Below are 15,306 nucleotides of genomic sequence, written 5' to 3'. Positions count from 1 at the left end.
CATTGCCAGGCTGCTCATGTACTTCTTATGTAGCACACACACACCGGGCACATGTAACTACTAACACTCCGATGGGCGGCATGTGATGTTGGCAGATGGGGCTAGGGGACACGGAGGATGGGGAGGGATGTCTGTGCAGCCACACACCTGGCAGCAGCCCCCACCTCTGGCGGCCCCAGCAGCGCAGGGAGCCAGCACAACCCCCGTCCATGCCTGTGGGGCTGGCGTTGCTGCAGCGTGCCATGTATTGGTACGGGTAGCCGGATGCTGGGGAGGGGGATGCTGTCGCTATGAAGGATCCACCATCAGGTGAGAGATGCTGGGCTGTGCTGGCTACTGCAGGCGCTGACGGCGGGGGAGTCAGGGGGAGGAAAATGAGCAATGCCAGCAGAGGGAGATTGCTGCTGCACTGGATCGCTGCCACCCAGAGCGGCTTACCCCCATCTTCCACGGTGACCGGGGCCATAATAGAGGAGCCGCCAGCGCACAGCCCCTGTCTGAACAGCACCAGCAGCGGCGGGAACTGCTCATCCAGCGTGTTCTCCCCACTGTGCGCCGAAGACCGCTTTCCCCGCTACCTTGGGATCTTCCTCATGACGCTGCTGGACCTGGTGGCTGTGGCTGGAAATGCGGCCGCCGTCATCATCATGTAAGTGGGCGTGGCTATGATTGTTGGGGGGGCGTTCACCCCACCCCCCTGGATTCGGCCCTGATTTCATTGATATCCAGTAGCTACTAGATTTATAGCGGCAATTCGTTTTATTGCAAAAACAACCTGGTTTTGCCTTAAGACCAATTCCTGCTTGAATTCTAGTGGCTATATAGTCTCAGTTACACCTGGGCAGCAAATCAGAGGCTGTTACATTGCAGACTAAATATTTGTTTGAATCATTTTAATGAATCGTGCATTGAAATGTTTTTTGGAGGGGTCTTCCACTCAAGAAAGTAAGCTTGGAAAAAGATGCATTATTCTTACAAATCAACAGATTCATCAAAGTGATTTTGTTTGTAAATACAACGTCACAATACTAATGTGTAAGATCATTTTTTAAATTTGACCATAACTATTCCTGCTTAAGGCGGTATTCAATTAGCCGCTGTCATTTACCATGACTAATTTACCCGCCCGGTGCTATCCATTTAGCCCTGAAGCCGGCACTTATCTGGGATTTTGTTTGAGGCAGACAAAACAGAATCCGTGATAAGCCAGCATTTTCTCCCGATCGCTGCCGTGAAAACATGAACAATTTTTTTGTGGTCTAAACATGTTTGGGCCAATTGGATACTCTTCCTAATCTGTCGTTACTTAATTTGAAGCATCTATTGCTGAATAGGATTCTAAGTAATGGCGGTTAGTTTTCTTGTTACTGGCAGCGATCGACCGACCGCTTCAATCTTTAAATCAATTTATCTTTTTTCCAGTGTGGCTGTAAATCCTGTGGACATTCATTCTGTGCGGGATGCCTTGGATTCAGTGCAGTTCTACCTACGTATGGTAACACCAAGCAAAAGATCTGCAAGAAATGTTATGAAACTATTAGCAGGTAGGAGCGCTTCCAATCAAGAATTTTGAAATAATGAGCGCAACACTTAAGAATGAAATGTTCCAATACACAACAGCTCTAATCAAGATTGGCTAATCTCTTTCAGGGAAAAATTGTTGAAAAAAGTGAAGGGACGCTAGCATATGGGGCTCATGGGGTTATTCTGGTTTGTTAGCAAACCGAGAAAGTAAGCAATTGGGCAAAACCATGTTGCAGTGCAGGGGTGGCAGATGTAACATTTGCAGAGAGAGTTAGATTTGGGTGGGTTATGTTGTTTCTGTGCAGGGTAAATACTGGCTGCTTTAGTTCTACACAGCAATTTAGATTTCAGTTTGAACACACCCCACCCAAATCTAACTCTCTCTGCACATGTTACCTCGGCCCCACCTGCAGTGCAACATGGTTTTGCCCAGTTGCTTGCTTTTTTGGTTTGCTAACAAACCTGAATAATGCCCTCAGTACCATTAAAAAAAAAAAAAAAACACAAAAAAAACCACTGATTTAAATCAATACTATGCTAATTTATTATACAAAAAAATATGTATGAGCATAAATAGAGACCTTAGTCTTGACTGCTTCCTGCTCATTTGGTGGCTTCTCTGATTCTGTGGTGTGGGAAGTTGCTGCTGGTGAACCGTGTGCTAAGCACAGCCCGGTGTTCCCTATTTAATTAGGTCCAAGGGGGTAATTCCAAGTTGATCGCAGCAGGATTTTTGTTAGCAGTTGGGCAAAACCATGTGCACTGCAGGGGAGGCAGATATAACATGTGCAGAGAGAGTTAGATTTGGGTGTGGTGAGTTCAATCTGCAATCTAAATTGCAGTGTAAAAATAAAGCAGCCAGTATTTACCCTGCACAGAAACAAAATTAACCAACCCAAATCTAACTCTCTCAGCAAATGTTATATCTGCCCCCCTGCAGTGCACATGGTTTTGCCCAACAGCTAAAAAATTTCCTGCTGCGATCAACTCAAAATTACCCCCCAAATACAGAGCCTAATTCAGACCTGATCGCTGTGCTGCAAATTTGCAGAGAGCTTCGATCAGACAGTCGCCACCCAGGAAAAGTGAAAACCTGCCCCGTGCAAGTGTGCGAATGCATATGTACACCATGCGAAAACTTCGCCATGCAGCGGACATCTCCAAATCCTTTCGCAACTCACCAATGAATTATTTTTCCATACCGTGAAGTTTGTGTGCAGCCCAGGACTTACTCCTACAGTGTGATGCAAACAGGCTACTTGGGCCGGAGCTGACGTCACACACCCTCCCAGAAAATGCTTTGGAACATTTTTCCTGACACTACCAGAAAACGGGCAGTTACCACCCACAAACGTCCGCTTCCTGTCGATCACCGTGCGTATGCCGTGCAGTCAAAATTTTCACACCACTCTGCCGCTGTTTGGGCACGCGCCTGCGCATTGCGGTGCTTACGCATTTGCAGTCATTCGATAATCTGCTGCGGTGCAAATTCGCACAACAGCGATCAGGTCTGAATCGGGCCCACAGTAGCTTCTTCTCTACCTAGAGAAGGAAAAGGAGAGGAGAAAAGAATGTCTCTTTGCTGGTGCACAAATGATAATTTAAAAATTAACTTTTAATAAATTCATTAAAATTGTCTAAACACGAAATAGAATATAGTAAGTTTATGTAATGTAATTACCATATATAGTAAATGGAAATAAATTTATTAATACCAAGGTCCACTACCTGTGTCGTGTCTTTATTGATCCAAATTGACTGTATCAATTAGTCTGATATTGAATTGCTGAACGCTATATAATATTAATTGAATGTATATTAGTAATTCACTTGACAAATGTCCAAACCTGGCAATAGTTTCTACATATTATACACTTACAGCATTCTTTCCACAATATTTTCCCTTATTCCAGGCCAACTAGTATAATCCCCTACAGTAATTATTCGTGTTATAATACAATACAGTATGGTTGTTGGGAACGGCTTTAATGAAAAAGAAAGGGAACATCTAATGTATTTCCTTATGAGAGAAATGCTTGCAAGCTGAGTGCTATAAATAGCACCAGCATGTAGATAAATGCTGAGTGTTGAATGAATAATGCAGATAAATAGGGATATCTAATAATTCTCCCACTATTCTATAGTTCTTGCACATTTACATATATCCTCATAATTAGTGCAAATTGTGTATTATTCATGTATCCCCACTAAAACAATTATATGTGCATTTAAGCATGTCCCTATATGTTTTTCAAAGAGATGGGGCACTGAAAATCACTATTATATTTGCTATAGAAAATACTTTGAGTGGGAAAAAATATAGCTTTCCACAAGAGCTACATTTATGAATAACTTGTAGCTATTGGGTTGCTCTTGCAGTAGTGACTCCCTTAATTATGAATCAGTTAATATAATGTCCCACAGTAGCTGTTATTATTGTTGTAATAAAATATAGTATAGCTGCTGGGGAGAGCTTTTTATAAAAAGGAAGGAAACACCAGGTGTGTCTGCTTATAGGATACTTGTAAGCTAAATTGTTATTAAGTTGCTCTGTGATGCAACCTGTGAATACATTTATTCTGCTGGGAGAATCACCTTAAATAAGGGGAAGCATATCATGCAACAGTAACTAAATTTGTTACCATGGATACCATGTAACTATTGTATCACACTGATGTGTGTAATCCTTGTAGTTTAGTATCAGTAGCTATATGGTAATTGAGTTATTCCTATCACTAATTAACTACTGATAGCTTGATACACATAAGAGCACACAAATGTAAACAGTATATATTTCTGATCTCTCATTAATTTCAAAAGAGGTCTAGTGCAAATTGTGTGTTGTGATTCACAGTTAAGGGGGGTACTCACGGGAGAGATGTGTGCTGAGCGATCTTAACACAGACCGCTCAGCACACATCTCTCACCCCGCTCAGCACAGCGCGATGTGCTGAGCGAGGGGGAAAGCCGACGGGGGGGCCGCTCACTTCACACAACGGTGAAGTGAGCGACCCGCTAGATTGAGCCTGCATGCAGCTCAATCTAGCATCGGCGATAGCGATGCGCGGGGCCGCGCATTGCTATCGCTGGAGGGCATACACACGGCAGATCCGTTCTTAAAATCTAAGCAATCTAGCAAGATTGCTTAGATTTTAAGCACGGATCTCTCCGCGTGTACCCCCCTTTACATTTGCTATAGAGAGCACTTAAATAGAGGAAGAGATAGCCTTCCACACTGACTGGCAGCAGTGACTTCCTTAGCTGCAAGTCAGTTAATATGATCTCCCACAACAGCTGTCTCTCGTATATGATATGCTACACATTCACACCAATGGTAATGCTGCAGTACCCTAGTTCCCTATTCCTTCTCTGCAATAACAAACTATGCCATTAAACATTGACTGCTATTTCAAATCTAAATACATTCTTTTTGTGACCAGGTAGCGGCCATGACGCCATACTGTATTATATTATAACACAAATAATTACTGTAGGGGATTATACTAGTTGGCCTGGAATAAGGGAAAATATTGTGGAAAGAATGCTGTAAGTGTATAATATGTAGAAACTATTGCCAGGTTTGGACATTTGTCAAGTGAATTACTAATATACATTCAATTAATATTATATAGCGTTCAGCAATTCAATATCGGACTAATTGATACAGTCAATTTGGATCAATAAAGACACGACACAGGTAGTGGACCTTGGTATTAATAAATTTATTTCCATTTACTATATATGGTAATTACATTACACAAACTTACTATATTCTATTTCGTGTTTAGACAATTTTAATGAATTTATTAAAAGTTAATTTTTAAATTATCATTTGTGCGCCAGCAAAGAGACATTCTTTTCTCCTCTCCTTTTCCTGTATAACGTAACTTGTCTCTGGTAGCACCCCCGAACGTCCCACAATCAATATTTAATGTAACTGATGGACATTTGTTGGGGCCTCTTCTTACAAATATTCAGAATTTAACAGCTGGTGCAGAACATATCCCCTTCCCCCCATTCCCTGCATATCTCTACCTAGAGAAGGTAATCTAGAACATCAGCTATTTATTTGGTGACATAGGCACATTCTCTCTGAATGAACAGCAGATTATGCAGCAACCAACCGTATTCTGGAGCAGAGGCGTCACCGGGTCTGATGACACCCGGTGCGTACTCTGCAGCCTCTTGCGCGGAAGCGCACTCGTGGATGAAAAGGTGGTGTGGCCTAGGTTGGATGGCGTGGCCTCATGGGGAAACCCGGTAACATCACTCCGGGGGCAGCCTAGCATCATCCGAAGAAGCTGGGCTGCCCCCTGTGAACAGTAGATGTGCAGTGTCAGCGCCTGGATCACAGGAGCCGAGTGCAGCAAGCAACTGTCGCACTGCAGCACCCGGCTCCTGTGAGTCTGAGAGCAGAAGGCATTTTGGTGTCACCCCCTCCGAGGCTGACACCTGGGTGCGGTCCGTACCCACCTTCTGACGCCACTGTTCTGGAGTCATAATATACACGTCTACCATAATGTGAATGACTTCCACTGCACTGTTTGGAACCAAGTAGTACTGGCAATCGGTGTACTGCCCTACTGAACTACTTGTCAAGGTGTGCGATGATAATGTCATGTCACAGAAGCATGTTTGGGTTTGGTGCACTGCTCTTGATAACGGCTGGACAGACGTTCAAGATCAGTAGTGATCCGGACGGACAATCGCGTCCACAACAGGCAGTGCACCAAACCTGTTTCCGTGACATTATCCCCATACACCTCGACAAGTTGGAGATGGATTTCAGCTGCTGATGTGTTCTTTAGATGCAGAAATCTGATTACACTACTCGCTTCAATGTGTGACCCTGTTTCCTCCAGCCCCGCTATCTTACACCTGATGCTGGGACAGTATGACTGATATGAGGCGCAGTCTAATGGCCATGAGGGGAAGCAGTGGTCTACCTGCTGAGGCCTGGTGGGAAATTAGAATGAAATAGATAACATTACACACATTAGAGGTCTTATTAGAGTGCTTATTTAACCACCCTCTTATTTTAAATAGTAACAATGTAAAAAAGTGATCTCGTCATTCGACTAAAATCTCTCAAATGCTCAAAAATATCCAAATGATCATTACAACTATCTAACTTCTTTTAATTGTTCTAGTGGAGTGGGAACAACAAACAATGCATCCAAGTGGTCTCCACCGGAGAATTACAAGAAGTGAGTTTTTGCTGGTGATACAAGATTTTTTTTAAATTAAGTATTATGTCAACAAGATATGGCAACTTTCCTGTTATACAAAACACGTATTATTTGTTCTAACAATGTGATAATGGAAATTGCATGTTAAATTAATTAATGAGGGAACATAAATTCAGTCTCACACAGCCAGACCACCCAGGCAGGTGGATAGAGAATCTCTGACCATTCTAGAAGGGAATTGTCTCAACAACTGATCTGGTGAGCAAAAGTAGATATAGATTATTAATTGTAACTTGGTTTTAACATACTGTACACATCCATAGGTACAAAGCAGCCGGATCTCTACTGTAGTATATATATATTTTTTTATTATTTTTGGTCGGGAGAGGGGCAAGGTGGTTGAAAAAAAAAATGAATGAATTGTTGTATCGCTCCCGATCTAAAGTAATGGGAGATTGTGACCGATATACAATTGTTCTTTTTTTCTTTTATTGCGTATATCTCCCCCATAAATGTTGGTTTTAGCCATGTAAAGCAGCTAAACCCGACCAAACTAACGGGTGCAATGCAAAAAAGTCCCATTTGAGCTCTGAAATGGGTCACTTTTCACTTAGTTCAGCTCACCACCCTCGGGGGTAACAAGCTGAAATGATGTTAGCATGCCCGTCGGCAGAAACAATTGACTAGCTTCTGGCGGGTGCAAACAGGTGCGGGGAAGGGGAAAAACAATTGAATACCGCTCAGTGTAACCAATGGACTCTGTTTCAGGAGAGTGGCCGCATTAGAAGCCAAACAGAATCAACAGAATGCGATGCAACGGGGCCCAGGATCACTACACGTTGGTGCAAATATGAAGTATCAGGGGCTGTCGCCAGAAGACCGAGCTATAGCAGAACGACTGGAGAAACTCAAACAAGAGACCAAACCTAGTGAGTAGAATCCGATAGATATACAGTATCACAGATTGTAACAGCCGAGCTGTAATCTTTTTATAAACCATCATTCCAATAAATACTTGTAATCACTTGATTAACTTGCACTATTGGGGCCCACATGTCTATGGCCATTTCTGATCCGCCAACCAGTGGACATCGATGATTGGCAAAATACAGCATGTTTAAAATCCCGACTCGCCAATTCCAAGGGTTTCCATCATATTGGATTTCCTCGGTCCCCCGACCCAAGCATTAGCAGAACAGAGCATTGCCTGATACCGGCTTGATGTATGGACCCCATTACTCTGTCCTTAGTGATTACACTGGTAACAAAATAAGAGAAGACACATACTTATCACTTGTTTAGTCACTACATACAACACCATGTAGGGACGAGAAATACACTAATGTGAAAAGTAGAACACACGATTGCCACGTTGTCATCTTTAGTTGGATGTGCAGAACAGCTGATATTTCTTCCCTATGTTAAATCAGGCATTATTATCCCCAAGCTGAACAGCCATTCACTATATTTCTGAGCCCCATGCAAGCATACGCAATGCGGTCATGTGACTGCCGCTTGGGATTCCTGCAATCACCATGCCCACGCCAGGTTCCCGAGCAATAAAAATGCCGGCAGACAGAATGCCGACCAATAGGAACTATTCCCACTGGTAGAGAGGGAACAGAACCTGTGGCGAGCCCGCTGTATGGCAAGCTCAGTGAGCACGCAAGGGGTTTGTTATGCTCGCGCCCCTGCCCCCCCATCCCCCGCGCGCTGCCGGCTTCCTGCTGCCAGGATCCCGGGGTCGGTATGCTGGCCTCCGTGATCCCAAGCGCTGGTTTCACAGCCCCAACCCAAGCACACAGCTTCCCAGTGCACTATTGGGGTATGCTGCAGGCCTATCGCAAATGTTTGCCCCTCACTGAATAATCCTCATTACTATGGTACCCAGCCCGGGTTCTGATACTGAAAATAGACATTAGAAAAAATAGACAGTCATTAGGTCGACAGGTTCAAATGGTCGACAGGGTCAAAAAGTTGACACACAAATAATTGTGGGTGTTGTTTTGTGTTTTAAAACATATTTTTTTACCCCAATTTTTTTAAATACATCCCCTCGCGGGCTTGCTTCCCTCACCACACTTTGGGCTCGGTTGCTTGCTCCGCTTGCCACAAGGTTACTACAGCTAATAGTTTGTGACAGGGATAGTAAATGCAGCAAAACTTGTAAAACAACAACAACATGTTGACCTTTTGACCCTGTCGATCTGCTGTATGCGACCTATTGACTGTAGATTTTTTTAGTGTAGAGCTATAGACCGGATACCCCCAGCCAGCCGAGAGTTTTCTCTGAGTCTCCTGAATAAAAGGAACCACTTTTTGTTCCCATTATGAGATGCTGTGTGTTTGCTGCTAAGCCGTCCAGTTACCACATACTCTCCTCACCTCAGTTTGTTTTTATACGCAAGCAAGTAAAAAGAAGAGCAGCCATATAGAAGCCTCAGATGTGTCCTCATACATCTAGCCTCAATCCACCACACAACGCGAGATGCCTGGCGTGAGTGAGCTGCAGGTCCTGTGCAAATTCGCTAGCTTAAGGCGTCTTTTTTTTTTTTTTTTTTTTGTATTATTATACGAAAAATGAATCTGTATATGAAGCACAATGGAACTTTGGCATGGAAATCAGCGGCGGCTGCAGCATCTTAGTACTTTTTATACAGATTCAGAGACTCAGTGGCACGCAGATATAAAAGTGTCGCTTATCTTATTAATCGGCACAGTTTCCTGGTTCATCCTAGCCACATCTAAGACTTATTTTTTGCGAAAAGGCGCCAGACGCTTGCAGAGTCTCACAGGACCTAGCGTGCCGAGAGGGGCTGTTTGGCGTGACTGCAGCAATGATGTATGAGAACACATCTCTAGTCGTCTGTGTAATTTTTCATGTCCAACTGGGAATAATAAAAGAAAACGGTCTGATTTCAAGTGTTCCTGATTTTCGTTGGTAGTTGGTGGAAGATGGCATGCGCGGGGATTAAGTGCCAGTTTGTTCTAACTCTGCCAGATTGGCCAAAAGCATTCCCTATATTTGGCTACACATATGCATGGCCATATTGGACATATCAGGTAATGCATCCTGAGCCATTGATGGCTGGACCTGTCCAGTGTGGGGCTGTTAGTGACTGCTGCCTGTCAACAGCCAACTGGATTTATATGAATGCCTTCATTTTAATCAATATAGATTACATTATTTGTGCTAACAGATATGGATTTCCACTAAAATCCCATTTGTGTCCTGGATCCCTTTCATACAGAATAGTACAATGAGACTCAGTCGATTTTTGAACATCCAAATCATTAAAGCTATGCATACCTCTGAGAATTGCCGCTGTATGTGCTGAGAACATATGGATTTCTTTTTCATTTAAGGATGTTCTTAAAAGTTCGTCCACCTTCAGACAACTTTAGGGCATTGGCTTTTCCGCACACATGACCTGCAAATTATCCATAGATGCCTTCTAAAATTACCCAGAAGGAGTTGGGGATCATATGTGATCACAGGTTGCCAACCATTGAACTAAACTAAGTCTTATGAGGTCACTGTAAATATTTGCATTTGTCTACCATGTATACAAAGTGTATTTATCAGCTTATCTTTATCTGACCTATCGGGGAATGGATCACATCTTCAAGAGAGATAAAGTGAAGAGGTCACCCATAGCAACAAATTAGTGTCTAGCTGTCCATTCATAGACTGTGCTACCTTAATGATAGCTGGAAGCTGATTGGTTGCTATGAGCAACTTCACTCTTTCTAGAAAGTTTCATACAGTACATCTCCCCAATTAATGTACAGAATGCTCTAAAGGTCAATTCTCTTCCACCTTTAAACCTAATCAAACTCTGTCCTCTTGTAGAAACCATTTGCTCAACAGCTGAAATAGAATCCAGGATAGAGGCATTGCGGAAGGAAACCCAGCCACCTGCCCCGTCTGTGCAGGAAATGGAGGATCGGCTCGCTATATTACAAGGGAGGATGCCACCATCCGGCACAAGCAAGCCGGTAGGAATGTTCTCATAGCAATTCAGCTGAAATGTTATGTGCCACAAATGCTTTGTACATTCAGTTTGAACTTACTCCTAAATTGGAGTAGGTTGCACGCAGCAAGCCTGTTTTCTTCCCGTGTAATTTATTTGCCTATAAAGGAAATTAGTTCTGGTACAGCGTATATATTGATGTGTGTGGTTTGTACACAGACATGCTCTCTTTCTGAATGACAGCCTAGGTAAAGAAGGAGAGCGCACAGTATGTGTGAATTTGCGTTAAAACTAAAGAAACCAATCAGCAAGTAAGCACTGCCCACATGGGTATAACAAGAGTGCTATCCACTTTCTTCCCAGTTTTCTACATCCCCCACCTCTACTAAACACTCCCACATGCTTTTTGCATAGCGCTGTGTTGAGGTCAGGTTCCATTAGGAAGGCAGCATGGGCCAATGCTGACAGAATCTTGGGGGTAATTCCAAGTTGATCGCAGCAGGATTTTTGATAGCAATTGGGCAAAACCATGTGCACTGCAGGGGAGGCAGATATAACATGTGCAGAAAGAGTTAGATTTGGGTGGGTTATTTTATTTCTGTGCAGGGTAAATACTGGCTGCTTTATTTTTACACTGCAAATTAGATTGCAGATTGAACACACCACACCCAAATCTAACTCTCTCTGCACATGTTATATCTGCCTCCCCTGCAGTGCACATGGTTTTGCCCAATTGCTAACAAAAATCCTGCTGCGATCAACTTGGAATTACCCCCCTTGTCTGATTGAGCCTCTAGGGTAGTGATTCCCAGCTTCAGTCCTCAAGGTACACTAACCTTCCAAAAAAAATACTGAGAGAGACCATTCGATAACTTTGTCTAATCCCGGCGCTATTTACTAATCAGTAGTTTCTCAAGGCAAAACACCAGCTGCAAGTGAAAAGAGCTTGCTAGGCTAAATATAGAACAAACATGAAAGATACGGATTATGACTGCACTTGGGTTAGTTTAAAAGGCAACAATGTGTACTCAAGGTAAAAGTATACTGTCCATTAGATGAATGACACCACACACGTGCTTGGTTGTATTATGACTATTTTATATCTAGATGAGCAAAATAGATACAGTTAATATTTTACTAGTAATTGACATAAAAGAAACCCTTTCAATAATCTATTCGGAAGTATATAAATAGAATTGAACACAGTTAAAAATATAGCAATTCGTTAAAAAGCGTTCATGCAGCAACCAGTTAGCAGAACGTAAATAAAAGTATATAACATAATTTAAACAATTTACTCTAACGTCCTAGTGGATACTGGGGTTCTGTACTTTAGTACCATGGGGTATAGATCGGGTCCGGTGGAGCCTGGCACTTTAAAAACCTTTAGTGTGTGAATGTGTGTGCTGGCTCCTCCCCTCTATGTCCCTCCTACCAGACTCGGTTTAGAAAAATGTGCCCAAGGAGCCGGGTGCATTCCTCTGGAGCTCCAGAGAGTTTCCTTTATTATTTTTTTTAGTTCGTTCTTTTCAGGTAGCCGTGGTTGGCAACTAGGTAACCTGCTTCATGGGACTTAGAGGGGGGACCGAACCAACCTCCTGAGGGTTAATGGTTCATAATCCCTGCTGACAGGACACTGAGCTCCTGAGGCACTGATCACACATCGTTAGTATGTGTGCCCACGCTGCCAGCTAGCCGCCACCCTCTAACGGATGCTGTAGCTCAAGGTGCGGTGAGTGTTACACCGGGGTCCCGATTAGCGGGTCCCCGGTGCAGTTTGTGTCCTGGTACCAGGGGGGAAGCTCTCCAGCAACAGCGCCGTTGCACTTATATCAGATATACACTTACAGTCACACATTGGACTGCTGTGTTCTGTGTGCTGGTCTCCGTTTCCTCAGTGTCACTCCAGGGGCTCTTTAGGGTCTGGGTGGAGATGCTTGCAGTGAGCTGCGCTGTATTTTCAGTTGTGTCAATATTTCTGTGGACATGGTTATGTGTGCTGCTTGTAACTCATGTGTGAACAATGCTCCTAATCTCCACAGGGGCACAGTTCCCAGGCACCTGACTGGTTAGACAATTTTAAATGCTGATTCAGAATGTCAATTCAGAATTAGCTGCAGCTAAAAAGGAGAGACAGGTGTTGAAGCAGTCTATTGATTCTATGGCCAAAGCAGCAGATACCAGAAAGGCTTCTCAGCCCCCTCTGTTGGTTTCACGTAAACGCTTACTGCCACAGATGCTCCAGTCTGATTCTGATCAGACTGATGCGGATGATGATGATGATATGGATGAGGACAGCTCTCTGTCCCCAGGGGTGGAGGCCCTCATTTTGCTGTTACAGAGGTTCTTCACATCCCAGATCAGGAGTCAGAACCGGATGAGGAGTTGTACTTTTAATGTTAGACCAAAGACCTCAGCAACTTTTCCTGTGTCTAAAGAGTTAAATTCACTGTCCAGGGAAGCATGGTTAAACCCTGATAAGAAATTTAAAGTTCCTCAGAGGTTTTTAACTACCTTTCCCCTCCCCGCTGAGGACAGGAAGGTCTGGGAAAATCCCCTGTCGGTCTATACGTGTGTGTCGAGACTGTCTAAGAAATTGGTACTGCCGGTACCAGGGGCTATATCCCTAAAAGAACCAGCTGACAATAAAATTTAGACCACTCTCAAGGCAATTTATATGGCAGCGGGAGTAGCACAGCACCCCACAATAGTTTGTGGGTGGATTTCCAGGGTAATGGTAAAGTGGTCTGATTCTGTTATTGATGGTTTAGACTCTCTGCCCCGGGATTAGGTAATTACTCTGCTACAACACATACAGGATGCTGTTAATTTTATGAGCAAGGCTATAAAGGAATTGTGTAAGATAAATGGCCGCAATACTGCTATGGCTGTTTCATTGGTTCTATATCGGAGTGGGAGAAGGGACCTTCTGACGTACCTAGGGGTGGAGACCTGTCACCAGGGGGAGGAGCTACAGCCAAACAAGGTACCCGAAAAGTACCCTCGCGGGCTCGCTTCGCTCGCCGCGCTTCGGGCACGGTGGCTCGCTTTGCTCGCCACCTAATTACTAAAGGTAATAGTTGGTGGCGTGGATACTTGAGCAACTGTACCGCTGGTGTAGCTCCCCCACCTTGTGTCGTGGCTCCTCCCCCTGACGGAAAAGGTCCCTTAGGCCACTTGGATCTAGCCTCAACCATGGCTGTTTCAGCACGCAGAGCTTTATGGTTGCGTCAGTGGTCAGCGGACACTGATTCCAAAAAGGGTGTGGATAATCTTCCCTTTACAGGTGATGCCTTGTTTGGGGACGAATTAAATAAATGGATCTCCCAGGCAACGGCAGGTAAGTCTACCTATCTGCCGACTGCTGCGCCACCTGCTAGACGTTCTTACACAGGACCCTCCTTACAGTCCTTTCGTGTGGCGAGGTTCACAGATGGGCCGGGCGTCTCCACCACTCCGAGAGGATCTCATGGTAAGTCCCGAAACCCTGCAACTGCTGCCTCCCTGGACCAGACCACCGGATCCTCTGCCGCCAAGCCTTCCGGGTGATGGTTGGCCCCAACAGCAAGGTGATTTTCCGGTAGGTGCTGGCCTTCACCACTTTGACCACGTGTGGGTGAAGTCCTGCCGGGATCCTTGGGTGGGGGACCTCATTTCCCAAGGATACCGGCTGGAATTTCAAGCACTTCCTCCTCACGGATTTTTCAAATTGTGCTTACCTGTTTTGCCCGCAGCAAATGTTACCTTGCAAGAGGCCATTCAAAAACTTTTGCGGACAGGGGTGGTGGCTCCTGTACCTCCTCCGTTACACTACAGGGGTTTTTACTCCTTTTTGTCATTCCAAAACCAGACGGTTCGGTGCGACCCATCTTAAACCTGAAGTCTCTAAACCCGTATCTGCGGGTGTTCAAGTTCAAGATGGAATCCCTGCGGGCAGTGTTGTCCGGTCTGGAGGAAGGGGAATTCCTAGTATCCCTAGATGTCGAGGATGCTTACCTACACATTCCCATGTGGCCCCCTCATCAGGCTTACCTCAGGTTTACCATCTTGGATGACCTTTTCCAGTTTCAGGCCTTGCCCTTTGGCCTGTCCACAGCTCCAATGATCTTCACCAAAGTCATGGTGGAGATGATGCTGCAACTGCGCATGATGGGAGTCAACATAGTCCCTTACTTGGACAATCTCCTGATAAAGGCTATGTCCAGGGAGCGTCTTTTGCACAGCATCAATCTGATGACTCGCCTGCTTACGGATCATGGGTAGATCCTAAACTTCCAGAAATCTCACCTGGAAACAACCCAAAGTCTTCAGTTCCTGGGAATGATACTGGATACAGTGTCTCAAAGGGTGTTTCTACCAATGGACTCTACCCCACAAGGTGTCCATTGATCTTTTGCATACGCTTGCTGGGCAGGATGGTTGCTGCTTACGAGGCAATCCAATATGGCAGATTTCATGCCCAGCCATTTCAGCTGGATCTGCTGGACAAATGGTCAGGGTCTCACCTTCACATACATCAGCAAATGACCTTATCTCCAAAAGCCTGGATCTCTCTATTATGGTGGCTGCAAGTTCCTCACCTGATCGAAGGCAGGAATTTCAATATCCACTTGTGTATT

The 15,306-nt window shown here is 44.4% G+C and overlaps 1 protein-coding gene across 3 annotated transcripts in view; it reads left to right on the top strand.

Moving 5' to 3' along the window:
* The window catches only part of ZFYVE19 (zinc finger FYVE-type containing 19), a 101,399-nt gene that overhangs the window by 3,581 nt on the left and 82,512 nt on the right, over positions 1-15,306 (top strand). For 2 of the 3 annotated variants that reach the window (XM_063947773.1, XM_063947774.1), the window contains exons 3-6: positions 1,423-1,544; positions 6,675-6,731; positions 7,482-7,642; positions 10,567-10,712. In XM_063947773.1, coding sequence (XP_063803843.1) covers positions 1,423-1,544; positions 6,675-6,731; positions 7,482-7,642; positions 10,567-10,712 — 486 coding nt within the window. The remainder of the gene's footprint in view (positions 1-1,422; positions 1,545-6,674; positions 6,732-7,481; positions 7,643-10,566; positions 10,713-15,306) is intronic. The other variant, XM_063947775.1, reaches the window with a different exon arrangement.

Source organism: Pseudophryne corroboree, chromosome 12 (genome assembly GCF_028390025.1).
Source record: "Pseudophryne corroboree isolate aPseCor3 chromosome 12, aPseCor3.hap2, whole genome shotgun sequence".
Lineage (NCBI taxonomy): Eukaryota > Metazoa > Chordata > Amphibia > Anura > Myobatrachidae > Pseudophryne > Pseudophryne corroboree.
Note: the sequence above shows the minus strand (reverse complement) of the source record. Positions and strands in the feature narration are given on the sequence as shown.